Source organism: Ovis aries, chromosome 1 (genome assembly GCF_016772045.2).
Source record: "Ovis aries strain OAR_USU_Benz2616 breed Rambouillet chromosome 1, ARS-UI_Ramb_v3.0, whole genome shotgun sequence".
NCBI classification, from domain to species: Eukaryota; Metazoa; Chordata; class Mammalia; order Artiodactyla; family Bovidae; genus Ovis; species Ovis aries.
In genome coordinates, this window is record NC_056054.1 from 92643459 (window position 1) to 92664052 (window position 20594).

Genomic DNA, 20594 nt, shown 5'->3' on the forward strand with positions numbered 1-20594 from the left:
ATCCCTGGGTTCGGAAGATCCCCTGGAGAAGGAAATGGCAACCCACTCCAGTATTCTTGCCTGGGGAATCCCACGGACAGAAGAGCCTGGTGGGCTATAATCCATGAGGTCAAAAGAGTAGGATATGACTTAGCAACCAAACCACTGCCAACAGCAATTAAAATTGAGATGTTCAAGCCCTAACCCACAATGTGACTGTATTCAGAAATGGGGTCTTCAAGGAAGCAATTAAACTTAAATGAGGTCATAAGGGTGGGGCCCTTACCCAACAGGATTAGTGTCCTCATGAGAGCTCTTCCTCATTGTCTTTCTGTCTTTCCCAGCATGTGAGGACACAGTGAGAAGGCAATCATCTATAAGCCAGTAAGAGGGCCCTTGGTGGGAACTTTGATCTTGAACTTCCTGGCCTACAGAACTGTGAGAAAATACATTTCTGTTGTTAAAGTCAATCTATGGTTATTTTGTTATAGCAGCCTGAATTGGCTAATACAGCCAGTCAGTGGGAAAACCAGGATTTGAACCCAGGAATTCTACTTCCATAGCCTACTCTAACCACCCTGAGGCTATGCTTGCCTCTTCCCTACCAATATATAAATTCTTAAAATAAAAAAAAAAAGAATTTTGGTGGGTTAGGAGTTTGGACCAATGTGGACTATTGGAGCAGGGTTATTGTAGTTGTGTGGTTTTTTATGGTTAATAAGGGGCAAAGAAAAGCATGTAGCTTGTATGGGTGTGTCAAGAGCAGAGATGTTCAGTGTGTTCCCCTGGACTTATCATTATTTGCCACTTGAGCTGTGCACAATGTCTTTGTTAAAAGAAAGCAGTACTTAGATCCACTCCATTGCCCAGATGGTCTGCACATGTCACCAGGCTCAGAGCCTTCTTCATTCAGTGGCACAGTCAGGATTCTGATTTAAACATTGCCCTTCTTTTTTTGACACTCTCTCCTCATTCCACTGGGATCTGGGTATTCCGTTTTCATTGCATATTTATTGCTTTACAGAGGACAAAGCCTTTTATAATGAATAAGAAAATTGAAAAGCCTTTTTTCCTCCTAAAAGCCTCTATGACTCACCCAATACACACAAACCACAACCCAATAAAGCCATGATTAAAGTCTATGTAGAATAAATCTCTGAATGAGTAGAGTTTCAAGTTCTGTTACCACAAGTCATCCAAACCCTTTGATGTATGTTGGGCCCTCTTGCTCATAGAACTCTGTCCCTATCATCACTTTCCCCAGCCATGAATCTTAAGCCTGTGTGATTTCTCAGTGGATAAGAGTCATGTTTAATAGGAGGCACATAGGGAGGGCTTCCCGGAACACATGGAGAAAAATCAGGAAAATGCCCCAAGTGAAAGGTAAATCCAGAAGAAAAGAATCAGCAGCAAACAGATAGCTTTCCCAGCTGTAATCCTTGTCTGTGCTGAATCCAGAGGCTGCCAGAATAAGTGAGCAAGACTGATTTAGAGGAAATATTGCCCACATTTTCATCTTTTTGCTCTTGTTCTGTGTAGAAAATTGTTGTTTTTTTTTTTTAAAAAAAAAACAACCAACAGCAATAACCACAGCTCAAACAATCTCTGAAACAAAATATTTTCCAGATAAATTTATATTTATCACCTAGAGCTACAAATCTCTGGCACTGAATGATGCCAACCAAAGAACTTCATTAAGTTATATAAATATATGATTTCTGATATAAGAATACAACATTCATTTGGTTTTATTGCTTCCATCAAATGTTAATTCAGAGAGAACTAGGTGGCCATCTGTTTTGATAAACTTTAAGTAGCTTGAAATCATCACAGTTGCTTCCAGCAAAGTGTCTCTTAGGGCAACTGAAAGCCACACTCTTTTGTGTGTGTCCATGATATTTTGCTCAAAATAGTAAGATTTTTACTTAATGGATAAAAGAGAGATTATAATGGCAGCAGCAACTGTTGTAGACACAGAAGGGACCTGACTAAATAGAGAAGAAATTGAACTGGTTGTTATTTTTAAATGACATTCTTCAAATATAACAAACCATAAATAAACTGTATATCACCCTTTACAGATGAGAGCCAGAGGTGGAAACTCTACATATGGTTGCCAAGGGGTCCAGTTTGAGATTTTCAAGTGCTTCAGTGACTCCTGATGTGGTTTGGCTATGAAATTCATCTACTTGAAGCTGATGGGTGACAAACTCTGAGATGGAAAAGTGCTACTTGTTTTACACACTTAATTGTGACATTTTTTTCATTTTTACAGCCATTGCCAATAGTTATATCAAGTGTTATGTAAACTGTCCTCAGTGCAGTAAAAAACAGCCCCTCTGGGGAGTTTTAGGACAGTTCACAGTGTCTAAGGCTAATGAAAATGATTTTTCATCCCTCTGTTATCAAGACAAGGAAACTACAGGTCAAAGAGGAGAGGGTGCTATGGTGTTTGCTTGTCACTAACTTTTTTACAACTAGGATGAGCCTGGTGTGTGGCTGGTGCCTTTGTTTCTTTCTGTCTCAACACCAAATACACGTTCAAGGTCTAACACTTGCAACCCTGCCTCCGCCCCAGGTTTCTCTTTGCAATAAGTCTCTGCCTCCTCGAGACTTGGTTGTAGCTCCCATTGCATTCTTCCCAGCGTGACGTGAATTGGATCTGCCCTTTCTGACTTCTCCCTTCTCAAGGGAGGATAGCAGCACTGACCTTGTGGGACAGCAACTCAGGAGCATAAGGCAGAGGCTGAATTCCCAGTGACTGGAGCAGAACCAGCACTGTTGTACCCAAAGCCAATTTGGACTCTGAGAACTAAAGATGTGTCTGGTTAGAGTTCCCAAGGGAGAACTGAGGTCTAGACCAAGGGGAGGCCATGTGTGGTCTATGACCTTGCTACTCAAGTGTGTAGTCCCCGGAGTAGCCTCATGGACAACGTCTGGGGACTTGTTAGAAATTCAGGATCTCAGCCTCCTACCCACATGTTGAATCAGATCCCCAGGTGACTCAGGAGAACATTAAAGTTTGAGAAACACTTCCCTGAAAAACTCAGGTCAGGATCAGGGTCAAGGGCACAAGGTCAAGGGTTTAGAACTCAGTGAGGATGAGAAACGAGTGAGAGGAAGTCAAGAACAAGCAAGTGGAGGCCAAGGTGAGGGGGCAGGGTGATTGCTGCCAATACCAGGGGGTATTTGATGTGCTATGGGTGTGTGGCTCTAGTTACATTTGGACTAAAAGTTGAAAGAAAGATCAAAATTCTGTGTCTAGCCTACAGTTCAGACATAGAGCTGGAGGCCAAGGAACCTCACTTATCTTCTGTCTGCTCAGGGCCCAGCATGGCACCTGCATGTCGTTGCTGTGCAGTTGGTCTCTGCTCATCCAATTAAGTCCCCTCAGCCTCTCCTGGCAGTTATACAGCTGCTGCTGCTGCTGCTAAGTCGCTTCAGTCGTGTCCGACTCTGTGTGACCCCATAGAAGTCTTCCCATCAGGCTCTGCCGTCCTTGGGATTCTCCAGGCAAGAACACTGGAGTGGGTTGCCATTTCCTTCTCCAATGCATGAAACTGAAAAGTGAAAGTGAAGTCGCTCAGTCGTGTCTGACTCCTAGCAACCTCATGGATTGCAGCCTACCATGCTCCTCTGTCCATGGGATTTTCGAGGCAAGAGTACTGGAGTGGGGTGCCATTGCCTTTTCCGAGTTATACAGCATGGGTGATTAAATGGAGAGTTGCCACAGAGATTGGAGATACAGAGATTCTTGTTTCTCTGTCAGGAGTTTTCTGATAAGATTAAGACATTTTGGTATATTTTGAAGCAAAAATCACCCTGATAAATCAAAAAGGAAGCAGCATCATATCCCTTGAGAGTCCAGGCAGTGCCCAGAAGACCCAGGCTCCCACTGGGGTGTTGACCCATCAATGTGCCATTTCTGCAAAGAGGAGAATGGGGCTGCTGGTTCTTGCTATTATTGTTGAAAAGTTCCTGCCTAGATGCCAAATCTGGAGCCTCATTGCATACCTGTGAATTGTTATTGCCAGCCTCTGCAGAGCCTTTGGAATGAGCTCGGCTTGCAGCAGCCTTCTCCTGGCAAGAGTTAACGCTAAGGTGCAGCTGAAGGAATGTGAAGGCTGGAAAGCCAGCTCGGGGGATTGCTATTGCAATCAGAAGACGGCCCAAGTCCGAGTTCCAAAGTCCTTTGAAGGGATGCCAGCTCGGACACATGTTTCCAATTATCATATGCAATCTCGAGACAGTGTGCAAGCTGCACTTTCATTATGTCAAAGTGAAAGGAATGGTGAGGGCGAGATAAAGGGGGAGAGGCCGCCAGGCCGGAGACTGCACCTAGCCGTGGCTCCAAGTGTCAGCCAGGGCGTCAAAGCTGGCCTCCCACCCAAGTCCATCCCTGGAGCCAGGGAAGCCCGGTGCCCACTCTGAGGGCCCCTCTTCTTCCTATTTACTTTGAGCTTCAAGGAAACCAGCTGATAAGGCTGGAGGAAGTCCCATATTCAGAAGCTATTTGACTAGCCTATCGGCATTTTATTGAATACAAAGATTGAGTGGACAGCATACGGGGAAATAGCATTCACCAGTAGGATTTCACACTGTTATTATCTGAGTTTTCTCATGCTCTGTGTTTATAGGTGAAGCTGGTTCCTTTGCCAGTTTGTACCAGGTTGGCCAATAAGTTCAAGTTTTTCTGTAAGATAAGATGGAAAACCCGAATGAATTTATTGGCTGACCCAATCATTCTCAAGGTGAGAGAACAGGGGCAACTGTTCTCTCTCTGTCATCCAGAGCTGGGCAACCTCGTATCTGGGTTTTACCTTGTTTGTAAATCTGGAAGAAGTCCCAGCACAGACAATAATTTCACTCAACTTCTTTTCCTAAACACAAGCTGTTTCCTTCAGGAAGTCTTCCTGGGTTTACTATTTCCACCTGATTGCATCTCATCACTGTGGCCATCATTCAGAATCACTGTGGCATCATTGCAGTGATTTGTCTGTTGTTCTGTGATTTTAAGTCAGTGTGTGGGTGCGTGTAAGCATGGAATGTACACTTCCTGGCTGCTTCATAGCTCTCAAGGACTCTCTTTGTGAGAGTACCTGTGTATGCGCCTTCATGTCTGACGCTTTGCAGCCCCAGGGACTGTCGCCCACCATGCTCCTAGTTCCATGGAATTTTCCAGGCAAGAATATTGGAGCAGATTGCCATTTCCTACTCCTGGGGATCTTCCCAAGGGATCAAACCTTGGACTCTTGCATTGGCGGGTGGATTATTTACCACTAGCGCCATACGGGAAGCCCCCAGTGTATCTGTATATTGTGTCTTTAAGTGGGCATCTAGGAATATATAGATATTTATATCTATATATATATAGATGTATATATATATCTATATCTACACACATATCTATATCTATATATACACATCTATATATATAGATGTGTATATCTTTACATATGGTTTATACATAATAATTTACTATGTGCCAGGCACTGGACAAAGTGCCTTTCAACTCAACAAAGTATGTGCTATTGTCATCATTCGTATTTTCCATATAAGAAAACTGAAATGCAGAGAATAAAGGTAACTTGTCTGATATCACTCAGCCCAGCTAGTGGTGAGGCCAGGGTTTGACTGTGGTGGTCTGATCGTGCTCTTCATTAGACAGCAACCTTGAAAAGCTGCTCAGATGATTCCCAGGCAGTGGCTTCTGGAATGACCTTCCGTTTAGACCATTAACCCGTTTCCTGCTGATACAGTGCAGACACAGAGGGGGTGAGATGTGGCGGTGGTGATGGTGTTTGAGAAAAGATGGGCATTAACTTCTGTCTTAATTACCTTAAGACACTGGTGGAGTGCCTGCCACATGCGAGGTTGGGCCAGGTGCTGAGGGGACACAGATGGAGCACTTCCTTCATTTTAAGAAATAGCCCTGGGTTGGAGGGATTCTCCTCAGGAGACTGCTGCAGGAGGACCTTCCCAACTTCATCTTGGACCCGAGGTCCCTGAGTCATTTCCACAAACCCAGGTGAACTTTGAGAAGGTCAGAGCTTTCCAGTTGCAGACCCAAGTGAATTGGAAGAAAACAGAGCCCACGTGCTTGACACGTGGAAACTCTCAAAGCCAGTGGTATATAAACTTGCCAAGGGATGGGGAAGTAAACACATCCCAGATAGCCAGGGAGCAGTTCTCTGGCAGGGATGCATAAAACAGAAAGAACAGCCTTCTGGTATTCTCCTTAAGGTGGTCTTGGTTTTAGAGCCCATAGACTTGTTCAGAACTGATCGATATGAACTACCAAACTCTGTGCTCATACAGAACAAGCTCTTAGTAAATGCTGATGATCACTATTAGCATTGCTTGTCACGAAAGGGACTGTGATATATCCTGCAGAGCTGTCTGTTCATGAACCTCCTTTGCCTTGTTGAAAGCTGTCCACTCCATTCTAACAAACTTTTAGAGTTTCTCTACCAATTCTACTTTTCAACACTAAAATTTATTATACACTAGGCACACACACACACACACACACACACACACACATATACACACACATGCTCAGTTGTGTTCAATTCTTTGCAACCACATGGACAGTAGCCAGACAGGCTCCTCTGTCCATGGGATTTTTCCGGCAAGAATACTGGAATGGTTTGCCATTTCCCCCTCCATGGAATCTTCCCGACCCAGGGATCTAACCCATGTGCCCTGCATTGCAGGTAGATACTTTACCGCTGGAGCCACCAGGAAAGCATTGTGATCCCCATTTCACAGATGAAAAGTTGTATTCCATGATGTCTACTAGCCAGATTCCCTTTACCCAATCTATGTATCTGACAGCAAACAGATATCTACTGAGTACCAGCATTATTGTCACTGTCCTACAATTAACACAGAAGTTATTAAGTTTAGAACAAATTACTTTGCCTTGCGCTTGTATAGAACATAACTGTTTACTTTCAAATACTTGGTTTGGCTTCATGCTCACAACTCTGGGATATAGGGATGATTATTTTCATTTCACAGCTGCAGGAACTGAGGTCAAAGAGGAGCTTGCCAAAGCTGCACAGATAGTAATGGGGGAGCTGGGCCTAAAAGCTCGCTCTGCCGACACCAGGCCCAGTGTTCTGACCGTCACACTGGCTGCATCCTCAGCACCAGGGCAGCGGGGCTCCCACAGCTCCAGTCAGGCCTGTGAAGGAAAGACTGAGCTTACCACTGAGGGGGACCCTGTGGTCTCGGTCACCCACACTTCTACTCAGGTCTGCTGAACAGCTGCGTCCCCATTGTAGGTTTGGTCCGGGGGAGGCTGGTGCTGTGCTTGAGGGAGAGGGAAGTCATGGGGACAGACTTGAAATATAAACTAGAATCCATGTGTCAAAACGTGGCTCTTGTCCCCCAGAACTGGGAATCTTGTCTCTAGCGGAGGGGAGTGCAGGCCTCACTGGGAGGGCTGGGCCGTGTCAGCCTGTGGACAAGCCAGGGTCTGCACTCATTTTGGGGGCAGGTGTGCTGGAGGGAAGAGAGATCTGGGCTTTTGTGGACCCCAGTTAAGAACACCTCAGTGAGGCAAGTGAAGTGGAAGTTGGCGGGATTTGCAGGTGCTGAGCTTGGGCAGAATATAATGGGCAGTTCTGAGCTGTTTTTTCAACATATTCAAGTGTCTGGGGCTCTGGTGACCCAGCAAGCCCCTGGGGGGCAGCCTGGGTGGGTCTGGAAGCCAGAGCTCCCCGCTGTGTGGATGTTGTGGGGGGGGGGGCGGGTACAAACTATAGAAGCCACCAGGCTCTGGGTTGTTTTTGGACCTTTCTGAGTCTTCTCAGCCAAACTCACATCCCCTCTCATTGTGTGAAAACTTTGGCTCCCACGCTGGGACTCCAGAACTCAGCCTAGAGCAATGTTGCCTTTGAGGGAGGCCTTAGTGTTAGTGGAGAGGGGCACCTTCTCTTACCCAGCTGTCAGCCTCAGTCTTTCCTCAGTGGTTGGAGGCTGCCTTCCCTCCAGGCAGGCAGTGGGGTCCCAGTCACCCTCAGGGTCCTGTAGGGCTGGTGGTGGCTCTCCAGGCCCTCCACAAGGTGCAGCTGCTCACAAACAGCCTTGCTTCCCTGTGGATGCTTCTTGAATGCCTCCCTCTCTCCCCCCATTCAGGACCCAGGAGGCCTGTCTGGCCCTCAGAGGAAGGTCCCCCCCAGAACTGTTTGTAGGAGCGGCCGGGAAGGCCAAGGCCACTGGTTTTGGAGCCCGGGAAAAAGCCACAGTCACAGGTCAGCGGGAGGGCTGCCTCCCTGCAGCCTTTATCTGAGCAAGTATCTCAGCACAGAATGTTCTGGTTGGTGTTTCTTGCACATAAATCTTTATTCCAATTGCAGTAGCTTTGATAGGAAAAATAGGGCCCATTTCATTATGCTTTCACCCTAATCAAATGTCTCTCATGCCAAAGCTCCCTATGTTTCTAATTTGCCCTGTTTGGATTGGGTTGGGGATGGCGGGCAGGCAGGGGAACAGGGAGTTACAGATGAATGGACCCCACCATTTCCTTTTTTCTTTTTTAATCAGAGGGACAGTTTCGGCCTGTTACAAGAAACTAGATCGGCCTTTTACCCTGGGGGGAAGAGGAAGGGTAGGAAAGCAAAATTTTCATCCCTATGTAAGTGCTCCAAGTGAAAAAATTCTGCGCCTTTGGGGAGAAAACAAAACACCAAACAGACAGAAACGTTGCAGGGGAAAGTGGCACCTTGAGGATGGACAGAGCCCTGCTCCACGCTGTACCTGGAGTCCCTGTCACCTCCAACTATCTCTAAGACTCTCCTGATACAGCCAGTATGGATGAGCACTCCCCCAGCCTAAACACACACACAATCCAAAAACCCAAAACAACCCAGGCAACTACCCAGGGTGTTGGATTTCTTAGAGGCCCAGGGATCCTGATGCTGGTAAAGATGACATACCTTCCTCCTCTGCTGTGATCCCATCATCAGACCCCCTGACCCCCTGTCTTTCTCTTGTCTAGTGTTCTCTGTGAGGGAGGAGCAGAGTCCTCACCCCTCCTCCGCCCCTTATCCGGCTGTTTGTATTGGTTCTCACTCATTTTTGTCATCTTCTCTGCAGGTCCCATGACCCCATCCACCTTTGGTCACTTGTGGAAGTCACCCCGGTAGGAATTTAAAAGTTCTTTAAAAAAAAAAAAAAAGGTTCTTTTTGGTCTGGTCTCTGGCTCCTGTGACTCTGGACTGATGCTGGGGCCACTGGAAGTTGCTGTGGGGCCGTGAATAGGTGGCAGGAGTGTTAGAGGTCGTCATGTTTTCTGGGGGGAATGGAGTCTTTCTGCAGGAAGCTACCGGGGAATAAATTGAGGGCCAGTCATTAGAACTAAGGCAATCTTAACATGTAATCAGATCTACCTTGACAGGCCTCCTGAGATTATTTTGTTACAACTCTTTGAGAGAGCTTTTCAGCAAAAAAAAAAAAAAAAAAAAAAGCAGATCATCCTCTCACAAAAAGAGCCTGCCTCAGTCTTTGGTGCAAGTCTCCTCCTATCCATCTAGTGAGCCCTTCCAGGACCCAGCCTGGGCCCTTCTGAGGTGGGAGGTAGCTCTATGCCCGGCAGGGATCTGCCTTCTAATGAGGCTCCATGAATTTCCCCAAATGAAGCAATCAAGGCTCAAGAATCTGGGCTGTGGGGCAGGTAATCCAAGGATTAGGTATCTTTGGCTCTGGAATGCAGAACAAAGTTGCAATCCAACAGACGTCCCTTCCTAATCATGCCCGGCTTAGGCTAATATCTGAACCCAGTTAGCTTTCCCTGAAGTGGCACGGCTGGCTGGGAGTGACGGGTCGGTGAGGGTTACAGGTGTGTCTGAGAGAAAGAGTAAGATACCCCAGGTGGCTCAGTGATAAAGCTCTGCCTGCAATGGAGGAGATACATGAGATGGTGTTTCAACCTCTGGATCGGGAAGATCCCCTCGAGGAGGGCATAGTAACTTACTGCAGTATTCTTGCCTGGGAAATCCCATGGACAGAGGAGCCTGGTGGGCTACAGTCCATGGGGTCACACAGAGGGAAACACGAATGAGCGCACACACACTGAGAAAAAGCCAGGGGGTACTGTGGACCCTCCTCCCTGCAGCCTCCGAACCAAGACTTGCAACTGTCACCCTGGGCAGAATGACTGGAGGGCCAGCACACAAGCTGCTTCCAAAAATTTAATAAATAATGATTTTTTAAAACTGTATAAACTATAAATTACCATGCAGTCCTTATAATTTAAAATAATTTACAGGTTGAGGTAGGGAGGGGCGCAGGAGAGTGTAGAGGGGAGCAAGGAAGGGTGGGGGCTGCTGCAGGTCAGGCTCTCCGCCCAGTCTTCCTGCTGAGCACACACACGCAGGCCGTGTCGATCCGGATGAACCGCCAGGCGGCCTGCTTGCCGTCCATGGTCAGCGCCTTGACGAAGGTGTGGGTCGTGGTACAATACGAGTTCCAGTGCTTCGCGTCGATGCCTCGGCACCCGCTGTCCACGGGGTTGGGGTCCCGGCACTTGGTCTCAAAAAAGTACTGTTTGAATACACTGTTGTTGATGTTCACCTCTCCCAGCACCATCACCTCCTTGCCCTTGATGTCCGTGGCGGTTGTCTTGTCCCCCACCCACACGCTGACGCTGTCGCACACCGAGAACTCCCCCCGGTGAAAGACGGGGTGGGATGACGACCGCTTGCTCCTGTGAGTCCTGTTGAAGGAGGCGGCCCCGCCCGCCTCGAAGTCCAGATCCTGAGTGTCTGCGGCCACAGGTGGGGGCTGGGTGCTGAACAGCACGCGAGGTGAACGCAGTCGCCGCTTTTTAAAAAGTTTGGGGTCCACAGTGATGTTGTGGGTCTGCCCTGCCACCCTGGCGGCTATCGGCCCAGCCTGGGCGCTGTGGGCTCTGCGGAGGACTGTGTCAAGGGAATGCTGAAGTTTAATCCAGTGGGCTTGAGGGATGGCGTGTCCAGCTGGGACATTGCTCTCGGTGTGCGGTGCTGCCTGTATGCCGATCAAAAGAGCTGTGATCAGAGTGTAGAACAACATGGACATTACGCTATGCACCTGGAATGAAACAGAAATGAGGATTATTCCGCGGGGCGCTGAGCGTTGGATGAGGGTGGTTTCTGGGTACTTCGGAGTTGACCTTCCCAGAGGATGACAAGGAGGCTTCCCCTGGTGGCTAAGGGCAAGGTGACCCTGGAATTTCAAACTGGGACCCTTTTGAGAGTGAAAGGCGATGCTATGACTGTAACGCTAGGGTGACAGGCTTAAACAGGGCTGGCTCAGACAACCTGGTGTCTGGGCACCTCATCTAGAAGGGGTGAGCTTTTCCTGGAAAGAACGGACAGAGTCCCAGAAATTCTGCCCAGTGCTGTGGTATGAACTGGGTGGTACTGCTTAAAGAGTCGCTCGAGTTCTCCACCCGCCAGTGAGGCAGTCTCACCACGGGCAGGTGGTGTGTGTGCAGCAGAATGGCTTGGGGAAGGTGAGTCTGACACCTCTCCCAGCGCTGTGGCCTGCCCAATGGTTTGAATTCCCTGGGAAGGCAGTGGGAAGGGCTGCTGGGGATTTATCTTGAAGCCTCAGCCTTGAACCCACCCTCTGCAGGTAGGAGCACCAGGTCAGCTCTGAGATTTGATGATTGAAAATCCAAACATGCCAATCCATGTCTGGCAAAAAAAAAAAAAAAAAAAAGTATATAGCTCTGGGACGTCTGAGCCAGTCTAGCTATTCAGCCACCGGTGCATGCCTGTAATATTGATAATGTTTTCTCTTTTCATGAGTGATGTTTTTCAGCTTTTCAAATGCATTCACTTCAAGTTTCTTGTTAGCTTGTGACTTAGGTTAGGATTTATCATCTCCCTTTCATATGCGAGGAAAGTGATCCACAGAAATGAAGTAACAGGCCGACAGTTACAAAAACTGAACCAGAAATAGAATCTAAACCTGACCCCTTACTAAGCCAGTCTACCCTTCCACCCTTCCTTCCTCCTCCACTTTCTCTTTCATTTTTAAGTGTGTCTTTTCAAAAATTATTTAATCTTAAGTGAGAATAGACCAAATAGTGTAAATCATCTGTCCCCACTAGCAGTACAGGCTCCTTTTGAGCTCCTGCCAGATGGGACTCTGAACCTAACTGTACTGACTTGCCTACCAGCGACCACCCCCAGGGCAACCTGCTGTGAAACTAGCTCCATTCTTGAGCTCACTTTTGATGAGCTCCTACACACACTTGCAGATGTGTATCAGATGTTACCTCCTCTGGGAAGCTTCCCCAGATCTTCCTGGTAGGGTTAGAGGCACCCCCTAGACAGGGTGTTAAACTTCCAATGCACTCCCTCCCCATATCTCTCCCCCAGGTCATTCTGCTCTCTGCCCACTCTTCCAGCCTGGCATGGGTACCATCTCTTCCTTGAGACCTTCTCAGATCACCCAACCAATAGCCATCTCTCCCCATTCTCAACTTCAGAAGTGTGTATTTGTTCTTTTCTACTAAATCAGTGTAATGAGAAGAACTCTGCACTGGACCTAGTGTTAGTCCTGTTACTTGTTAGCAGAAACCTACTTAATGTTTCTGAGCTCTGATTTCCTCAATGATAAAAAGCAGGCAATAAACATTATTTCAGGGCTTTTCTGGTGGCTCAGCTGGAAAGAATCCACCTGCAGTGCAGGAGGCATGGGTCCATGGGTTTGATCTCTGGGTCAAGAAGATAACCCCAGGAGAAGGAAACGGCAACCCACTCCAGTATTCTTGCCTGAAAAAATTCCATGGACAGAGGAGCCTGATGGGCTACAGCCCATGGGGTTGCAAAGAGTTGGACACGACTTAGCAACTAAACCACCACAAACTCTATTTCACAGGGCTGTTGTTAGGATTAAATAGGTGCTTATACACCTATTTGGAGAAGGCAATGGCACCCCACTCCAGTACTCTTGCCTGGAAAATCCCATGGATGGAGGAGCCTGGTGGGCTACAATCCATGGGGTTGCTAAGAGTCAGACACAGCTGAGCGACTTCACTTTTACTTTTCACTTTCATGCCCTGGAGAAGGAAATGGCAACCCACTCCAGTATTCTTGCCTGGAGAACCCCAGGGATGGGGGAGCCTGGTGGGCTACCGTCTATGGGGTCTCACAGAGTTGGACACGACTGAAGTGACTTAGCAGTATACAGCTATTTAATTCTGAGTCATTCCAATGTCCTGTGATCAAAGACTTTGTTTTCTTCAGTTATATTGCTGCTAATTTGTTCTTGGAGCACACTCCGTCCACGTCTTTTCATAGCACCTAGGTTTACTTCAGTCAGGCTTCTTTTCAAGCCTAGTGATTTGAGACTATCTCCCCACTAGTTATATGTAAGGTCCTAGAGGGCAGAGCCTGTCTCATCCACCTGCATGGCTAGTGGATGAGACTTAATAGATTTACTTTTTTTGATGGAAATGTCATGAGAGGCATCAAAAATGAGAAAAATACAATCACAGAGTGTTCCTGCTGGGGGCGCCCCTTCTGTTCTCTGTAATTGATTATTGTTAAGCTAATTTAAATGATATAAATGTATGTGATTGTTCGGGGTCGGTGATGGGGGGTGCGGATATTGTCTGTTCATGATTGTCTCTGGCTGCTGTCCAATTTTGTAGCGTTTCAGCAAATTCATTTCCATGTTCTTTAGTGAAGGCAATCGCAGCCCGCTCCAGTACTCTTGCCTGGATAATCCCATGGACGGGGAGCCTGGTGGGCTGCAGTCCATGGGGTCGCGAAGAGTTGGACACGACTGAACGACTTCACTTTCACTTTCCACTTTCATGCACTGGAGAAGGAAATGGCAACCCACTCCAGTGTTCTTGCCTGGAGAATCCCAGGGACGGGGGAGCCTGGTGGGCTGCCGTCTCTGGGGTCGCTCAGAGTCGGACACGACTAAAGCGGCTTAGCAGCAGCAGCAGCAGTATTTACATTTACATGTCTGTTCTTTGAGTTCTCCTTGGACTTGGTCATACCATCTTACTGGTTCTCTCACCAGTTAATTTTATTGAATAAAAGTTGATACTTGTTCATGGAAAAATAAACAAACAAAAATATGGTTTTTTCTACCCCTTTTTGCTCTAATGGTTTGTGCTTAACCCTGTTACCTCTCCTTGTGTTGCAAATCATGGTTTACTTCTCTGTTTCCCTCAGAGCACTTTGGAAGTGGTGCCATCTGAGTCTCCTGGGGCCGTGCGCAGTGCCTGGCGTGTAGAAGGTCCTCAAACTCTACAAGGGGAGTGAGTGAGAGCGTGAATGGGGATGTCCGCAGCAGCTCGCCATCTGCCTTCTCTCCACCATGACGCCTGGTTTCCTTTGGATGCTGTGCGTATGACCACATGTTGCATTCCTAATCGGTTTTAAAGCAGTGCATTCTTCTTCTCGGTAATGTGCTTCTCTTCAGCTGCTAGACAGCTCTTTGGTGAGATACCAAGAATAAAACCACCAAATTCTTTTCTCTTTGGTTACTTCAAAAAATGTTTGTGTTTGCTCCAGTTCTCCCACCAGCCATGCAGAGAAGGCAGTGACGCATCTGGCTTTTTGGCCGCCACTGGTTCTGCAGGCTGATGGTCTCGCAGATAAATGTCCAGCTGATTAGTCAGTTGGCTGCTAATTCAAGCCTTGGGCTTTCGCTCCCTTTCTTGTTTCATTTCTTTCTGCTTCTCAGAAACATTATCTCTCTCATCAGGTAGATGAAGGGAGAAGAAATGAAATGGAAATTCATCCCTTCATATCCATATTAATAACACTAAAAACTTTGGATACGGAAATGAAAAGACTACAATGTACTCATCAAATGTATTTGATGATAATAAGGACGCACTGCTCCCTATTTCCCATTACCAGAGGCTCCCACCTCACTCTACAGTCTCCCCTTGGCTGAGCTCATCCTCTTCTAGAGAGTCAACTGAAATGTCTGTGCAGTTGATGCCCATGCCAAGATCTCTGGTCCAATGCCCCCTTGGAAAGCCAGTTCTGAACTCCCAGTTTCATGATAGGCAACTCCCCACGGGTGTCGACGTTTTAAAACCAAGCTGTCCTAAACAAGAACCTTCATTTTCAACGTCCCCACTAGGACCACCATCCTCTCCTTTCTCTTTACTCAAAAGCAGCTGCCCCATTTTGGGCCACTTGATAATTTATGAAAGTAGTTTCACAGCTACTATCTCTTGTGAGCCTCTCTCCCCATCCTCCTAAACATGTTTCTCTGCATCTCTGTTTTCTATTCCTGGAACCACCATTTGCTTCATTTGCCAGCTCCAGGCCTCAGCTCCTCACTGGACTCTGCGTTTTCCTCTCTGCCTTTCATCCAGCCCTTTTTGTCTGTTTTAGTGTCATCTTTTGAAACTGTGCTTTTTGTCCTCACCTCTGTGTTCCTGGTTCAGGTATGCAACCGTCTCCCAACTTATGTCCTGGTTGCCTACCATCCCTGGTTGCTCCATTTAACTTGCTGAAGCACTACTCTGATCACATCACCATGCTCAGGAGATCCAGAGGTGAGCAGTTGTCTAGGGAGCCACTAGGACTGCTCAGCCTGGCAGATAGACCCTGCCTTCCATCTACTCCCTCCACATATTTTGCATTCCTGGCAAACAGGTCTCCTCACAGGCTGTGCCGGCTCTGTGCTTCCCCGCCGCTGCCCTCAGTTCAGACTCTTCTGTGCCAGGCGTTCTCCCCTTTTCCCCTCCCCCTACTGACCAGTGCCTTTCCTGCTCCCCACCTCTGCTGGTCAGAGTCCTTCCTGTCGGCTTCAAGAGTCCCCGTTGGCTACAAGAGTCCGCTTAAATGCCACGTTCATTGGGGAGCTTTTCCTGTTTTCAGAGAAACCAACTCTCTTCCTTCTCCATAAAGGAGAAGCATTTCCTTAAAATTCTCTTACAGCATTGTATTCTGCTCTTATCCTCCCTCCTAAAGGGCAAAGTCCCTGGAGGCAGAAGCACATCCTGTTCATCTTTTCCCGTGCAGGTGACCTAACCCTCACAAGGAGCTCCACCTCTAAGAGTCTGGGTGTGTGAACAAGTCTGTTCCTCCTGTGTCCCTTCATTTCTCCATCTGTTTATGGTATCTTTCAGCTCTGACACTCTGAGTGTAAGCAATTATAAAGTTTTCTGCTCTGCCTAGAACTCTGCTGGTTCTACTCAATTGACTACATGGAGTTCTTAAAGTCTAATGCTGCTCCTCAATACACTGTCAAGGTAACCCGTGTTTGTGGTGGTTGTTTATTTGGTAAGTCATGTCCAACTCTTCTGCAACCCCATGGACTGTATCCTGCCAGCCTCCTCTGTCCATAAGATTTCCCAGGCAAGAATACTGGAGTGGGTTGGCCATTTCCTTCTATAGGGAATCTTCCCCACCCAGGGATCCAACCTGCACCTCCTGCATTGGAAGGCGGATTCTTGACCATTCAGCCACCTGGGAAGCCCCTAACCTGTCCTCACTGGGGGTATTTGAACACAATGGAGATTTGCATCATGAAGAGATTGCTTTATTGTTTCATTAAGATTTTAAAATGTTGCAAATATATCTCTCCTTTAGGCTTTAGAGCAAAAGGATTTTTTTTTTCCTAAATTGACTTACTCATAATAGTAGGCACCTATAATCTTTTTTAAAAAAAATCTTTTGTTTAAAAAATAATGAGTAGATAAGAAATGAAAGAAAAAATTAGTACATATTTTATTCTAGTGATTTAAAGTACAAGGCACAGTTCACAAAAGAATATTCTCTCCTTGGTTGATGTGAACCAGGGAGGAGTTTTATTTATTTATTTTTAAAACAAACTTCGAAGCCTTACTTCTGAAGTGGTGACAGCCCTCACTGGGGTTTCACTAAGCAGAGACCTGTGAGTAGTAGAAAGATTACCTGGGGAAGATGCAATTAGGGGCTTGCAGGACGGAACATGTTCTGTTTAATGTGTGAATGTCTGTGTTTGTCCTGCTCCTACCAGAATGAAAGATAAATGACTAAGAGTAGGGGGACCCGCCGGGGGCCTACTTCCGTCTATTCAAGGGCCACCCAGCTTCCTTGCCCTCTTCTGGGCTGGAGGTACATTCTGTGGTTTTCCAGTCATTCACATACTCCAGGAATAAGAGAAATTTCCTGCACCAGGTGGATGATTTCACATAGGTGTTCTCACCTGAATAGGTGGCAAAGCTGCTGGGCAGAGCTAAGTAACTGGTCCATCTCTGTGGGCAAGACAGCCAGTGCCTTTCGGTGAGTGTGCCTTTGGACATGCCTTGTAGAGGGAGTGAGAGAATCCCTGCCTGGGCTGGAGGAGTGCTGAGAGGGAGCTGTTAGTGATTCTTAGACTAGCGATTATATTGGTGAACCAGGGTCACGAAATGCTAGCTGGAGAGGAAATCCTTGTGGCTGAGAAAATCCAGCCTCCTTCTCCATCTCATTCGCCACATTAGAGTGTGGGTCAGGAGTCATTTCGTGTTTTACACTTGGCCTCCACTCCAAATGTAAACTGACTGCTGTCTTCAGCTCTAAAGACTGGGACACAGTTGGTTGTTGGGGCCTGCGTGGAGTGAGAGAGGAATTTTAGGGCCCCTCAGCTTCTCAGGCAGAAATCCCTGAGGCTGCCACAGAGAAAGGCACTGACGGTATAAAATCCAGGTCCTCTGCTAGCATCTCCCAGGCTGAATTTATTATGGGGAAGCATGAACTGGAAGGCACGTCAGTGCTGATCAAGTCCAGAGGTTCAACGCATTATAATCTGTATTGATTTTTGCCCTTGGAAGGCTTATTAAACTACAGACCGGAGGGCCCATCCCCAGGGTCTCTGATTCAGTAAGTTTGGTGTGGGGCCTGAAAACTTGCATTTCCCACAGCTTTTCTTGGAAGAAAAGCTATGACAAACCTAAACAGCATATTAAAAAGCAGAGGTATCGCTTTGCCGACAGAGGTCCATATAGTCAAAGCTGTGGTTTTTCCATTATTTACGCATGGAGGTGAGAACTGGATCATAAGGAAGGCTGAGTGCTGAATAACTGATGCTTATGAATTGTGGTGCTGGAGAAGAGTCTTGAGAGTCCCTTGGACACAAAGAGATCAAATCAGTCAATCCTAAAGGAAATCAGTCCTAAAGGAAATCTTTTCTTGGGAGAAAAGCTGTGGGAAATGCAAGTTTTTCGGTCCCCACACCAAACTTACTGAATCAGAGACTCTGGGGATGGGCCCTCCAGTCTGTAGTTTAATAAGCCTTCCAGGGGCTAAAATCAATGCAGATTCTAATGCATTGAACCCCTGGACTTGATCAGCTCTGACATGCCTTCCAGTTCATGCTTCCCCATAATAAATTCAGCCTGGGAGATGCTAGCAGCGGAGCTGAATTTTATACTGTCAGTGCCTTTCTCTGTGGCAGCCTCAGGGATTTCTGCCTGGGAAGCTGAGGGGCCTAGTGAATATTCATTGGAAGAACTGTTGCTGAAGCTAAAACTCCAATACTTTGGCCACCTGATGCAAAGAGCTGGCTCATTGGAAAAGACTCTGATGCTGGGGAAGATTGAGGGGAAGAGAAGGGGGTGGCAAAGGATGAGATGGTTGAATGGTATCAATGATTCAATGGACATGAGTTTGAGCAAACTCCTGGAGATAGTGAAGGACAAGGAAGCCTGGCGTGCTACAGTTCATGGGGTTGCAAAGAGCTGGACACAACTTAGTGACCTAGCAACAACATCCTGTCCAATCCTTGAATCTTAGAGAGGAGAGAAATGGACCTCGGAGAGGCATGGTGACCTGGGGTTATGCAGCTAGTGAGTGGCAGGCTCTGCATGCGGGCACTTGGCATTGCTCTGCCTCAGCTGTTCTGGAGGCAAGAGGGCTGAGGCTGCACACACACTATAACTAATAGATCCTGGGCTGCATTTATTCAGCCTCCAACATCAAAATGAAAATCCCGTTCAGCAGGCTGTAAGTTTTACCTTCCTGAAGCCATAAATCCAGATCCAGGGAGTAATTAGGTACTTAGTTATTTTATCTGGTTTATCAGGTTTTCTCAACATCATGTAGGCTTGATCCAAAAGCGCCTAAAATGCCCATGACAGAAGTACGCAGTCAGAAACTGCTAGCAGGTGCAGGTACCTGTGGATTTATCGTCTACTTCAGGGCAGAGTGGAAACGGAATCTACTTATCTGAATTCTTAGAGACATCTTAAAATGAATGAGGAGAGATCATAATTACATCTTATCAGTTTATTGGGCATAATTGTCTCATTACCCAGCACAACAAATCTGGCAGGTGGATCTTATTCTTCCCATTTTATAGAGAAGGAAACTGAGACACAGTTGAGAGTAAACATCTTGACCACAGGCAGAAGCCTCGTGGAAGAGGAACTCACCCTTGTTTCCAGACTTGGAGCTCTCCCTACCCTCCACTCCACAGGCAAGGGCATGAAGGGTGATCAGGGACCTTCAGTCTCCTAAGATCACTTGTTCAGACAGATCAAGAGCTGTATGGAGGGTCTGGTGCTGTCTGTCTCTTGGAGGTCCTGTATTCTGATCCTTTAGACAGGGTGGCTCAGTGTCTAATCATGTCCCTGAAAACTGTGGGACCAGCCTGAAAGCAAGAGTGACATCCTCTTCAGACAGGCTCGGGGGGCCACATGTGGGGCATCACTAGGAGCCACCCGGGACCCTTCTGATTGACAGCTAGCACTAAAGTCCCATCCTCAGCTGCAGGCTTGTTTCCAGCTAGCCTGGCATCTCTAGAACTAGGAACCTTGGTGAACCAGATGCCCTGTGGGTGCTTACCTTAGTGTGGCCAGGACAGAAAGCTGCTCCCTTGGAAAAGCCGTTATTGGGCCCAGACGCTGAGCTGAGCTTGGGTCCAGCATGCCATCCAGCCCCTTGGACTGCACGACCCCAGGCCAGGACTCTGTGGGAGGAGAGAGCTGGCATTAGATGGGTGCTTCAGCGCATTGTCTAGCAGATGGGTAGCTGTGCCCCAAGCAAGAGGATAAACCTCATTTTCCTGAGTGTTGGGACTCTGCCAGCATCAGAGCCAAAGAAGCTGGAGCTCAGCTACTGAAATTGCCAGGGGCTTGACCTTGCCCAGATGTGGGGCGGCACCCACCTCTCATTCTGGTGCCAGAACTCTTGGTATCTCCCTGGACACTGTCTATGGTTGATCTTATGCCCTGTGTAGGCACTTCTAGTCCCACATCAGAGTCCAGCTCTAACAGGTCCCTAATCCAGCATCAAAATGGAATCCTCCTGTACATTATACACAGAGATATAGCATACCCAACTCTGGACCAGTATACCTAAGGTAAATTATTCAGAAGATAAAGTCCTGACAATGAAGAACAAGCTGGTGCCTTGATGAAACTCCAGACCAAGTCATGGTGGAAAGCAAGACAACTTAACCACTTGATAGATAACAGAGAGCTCTTACGGAACTAGGATGACAATCTCAGAGATCAAAGTTTAGCAAAGACGCATTTTAGGAATCAGGAGCTAGGGAGCTGGTGCAATGAGAGAAAAAGTTCTATTCAGTTTTAGGTTGTAGTTCCTGGAAGCAATTAGGTTTCTATTCTCCTTTTACCTTTATAAACCTTGTATACGTAGGCACTTCACTCA

General features: G+C 47.2%; 1 protein-coding gene and 1 long non-coding RNA gene across 3 annotated transcripts in view; one reads left to right on the plus strand and one right to left on the minus strand.

Annotated features, from left to right (window-relative positions):
• LOC114113172 (uncharacterized) overlaps nucleotides 1–20594 on the plus strand; it is a 262429-nt gene that overhangs the window by 182374 nt on the left and 59461 nt on the right. The gene's annotated exons all lie outside the window — the stretch shown is intronic.
• NGF (nerve growth factor) overlaps nucleotides 10166–20594 on the minus strand; it is a 56220-nt gene continuing 45791 nt past the window's right edge. For both annotated transcript variants that reach the window (XM_060401472.1, XM_004002369.5), the window contains exons 2-3: nucleotides 19767–19890; nucleotides 10166–11058 (exon numbers count right to left, since the gene is read on the minus strand). In XM_060401472.1, the coding sequence (XP_060257455.1) occupies nucleotides 10321–11046 (726 nt within the window). In that variant the 5' untranslated portion in view covers nucleotides 11047–11058; nucleotides 19767–19890 and the 3' untranslated portion in view covers nucleotides 10166–10320. The remainder of the gene's footprint in view (nucleotides 11059–19766; nucleotides 19891–20594) is intronic.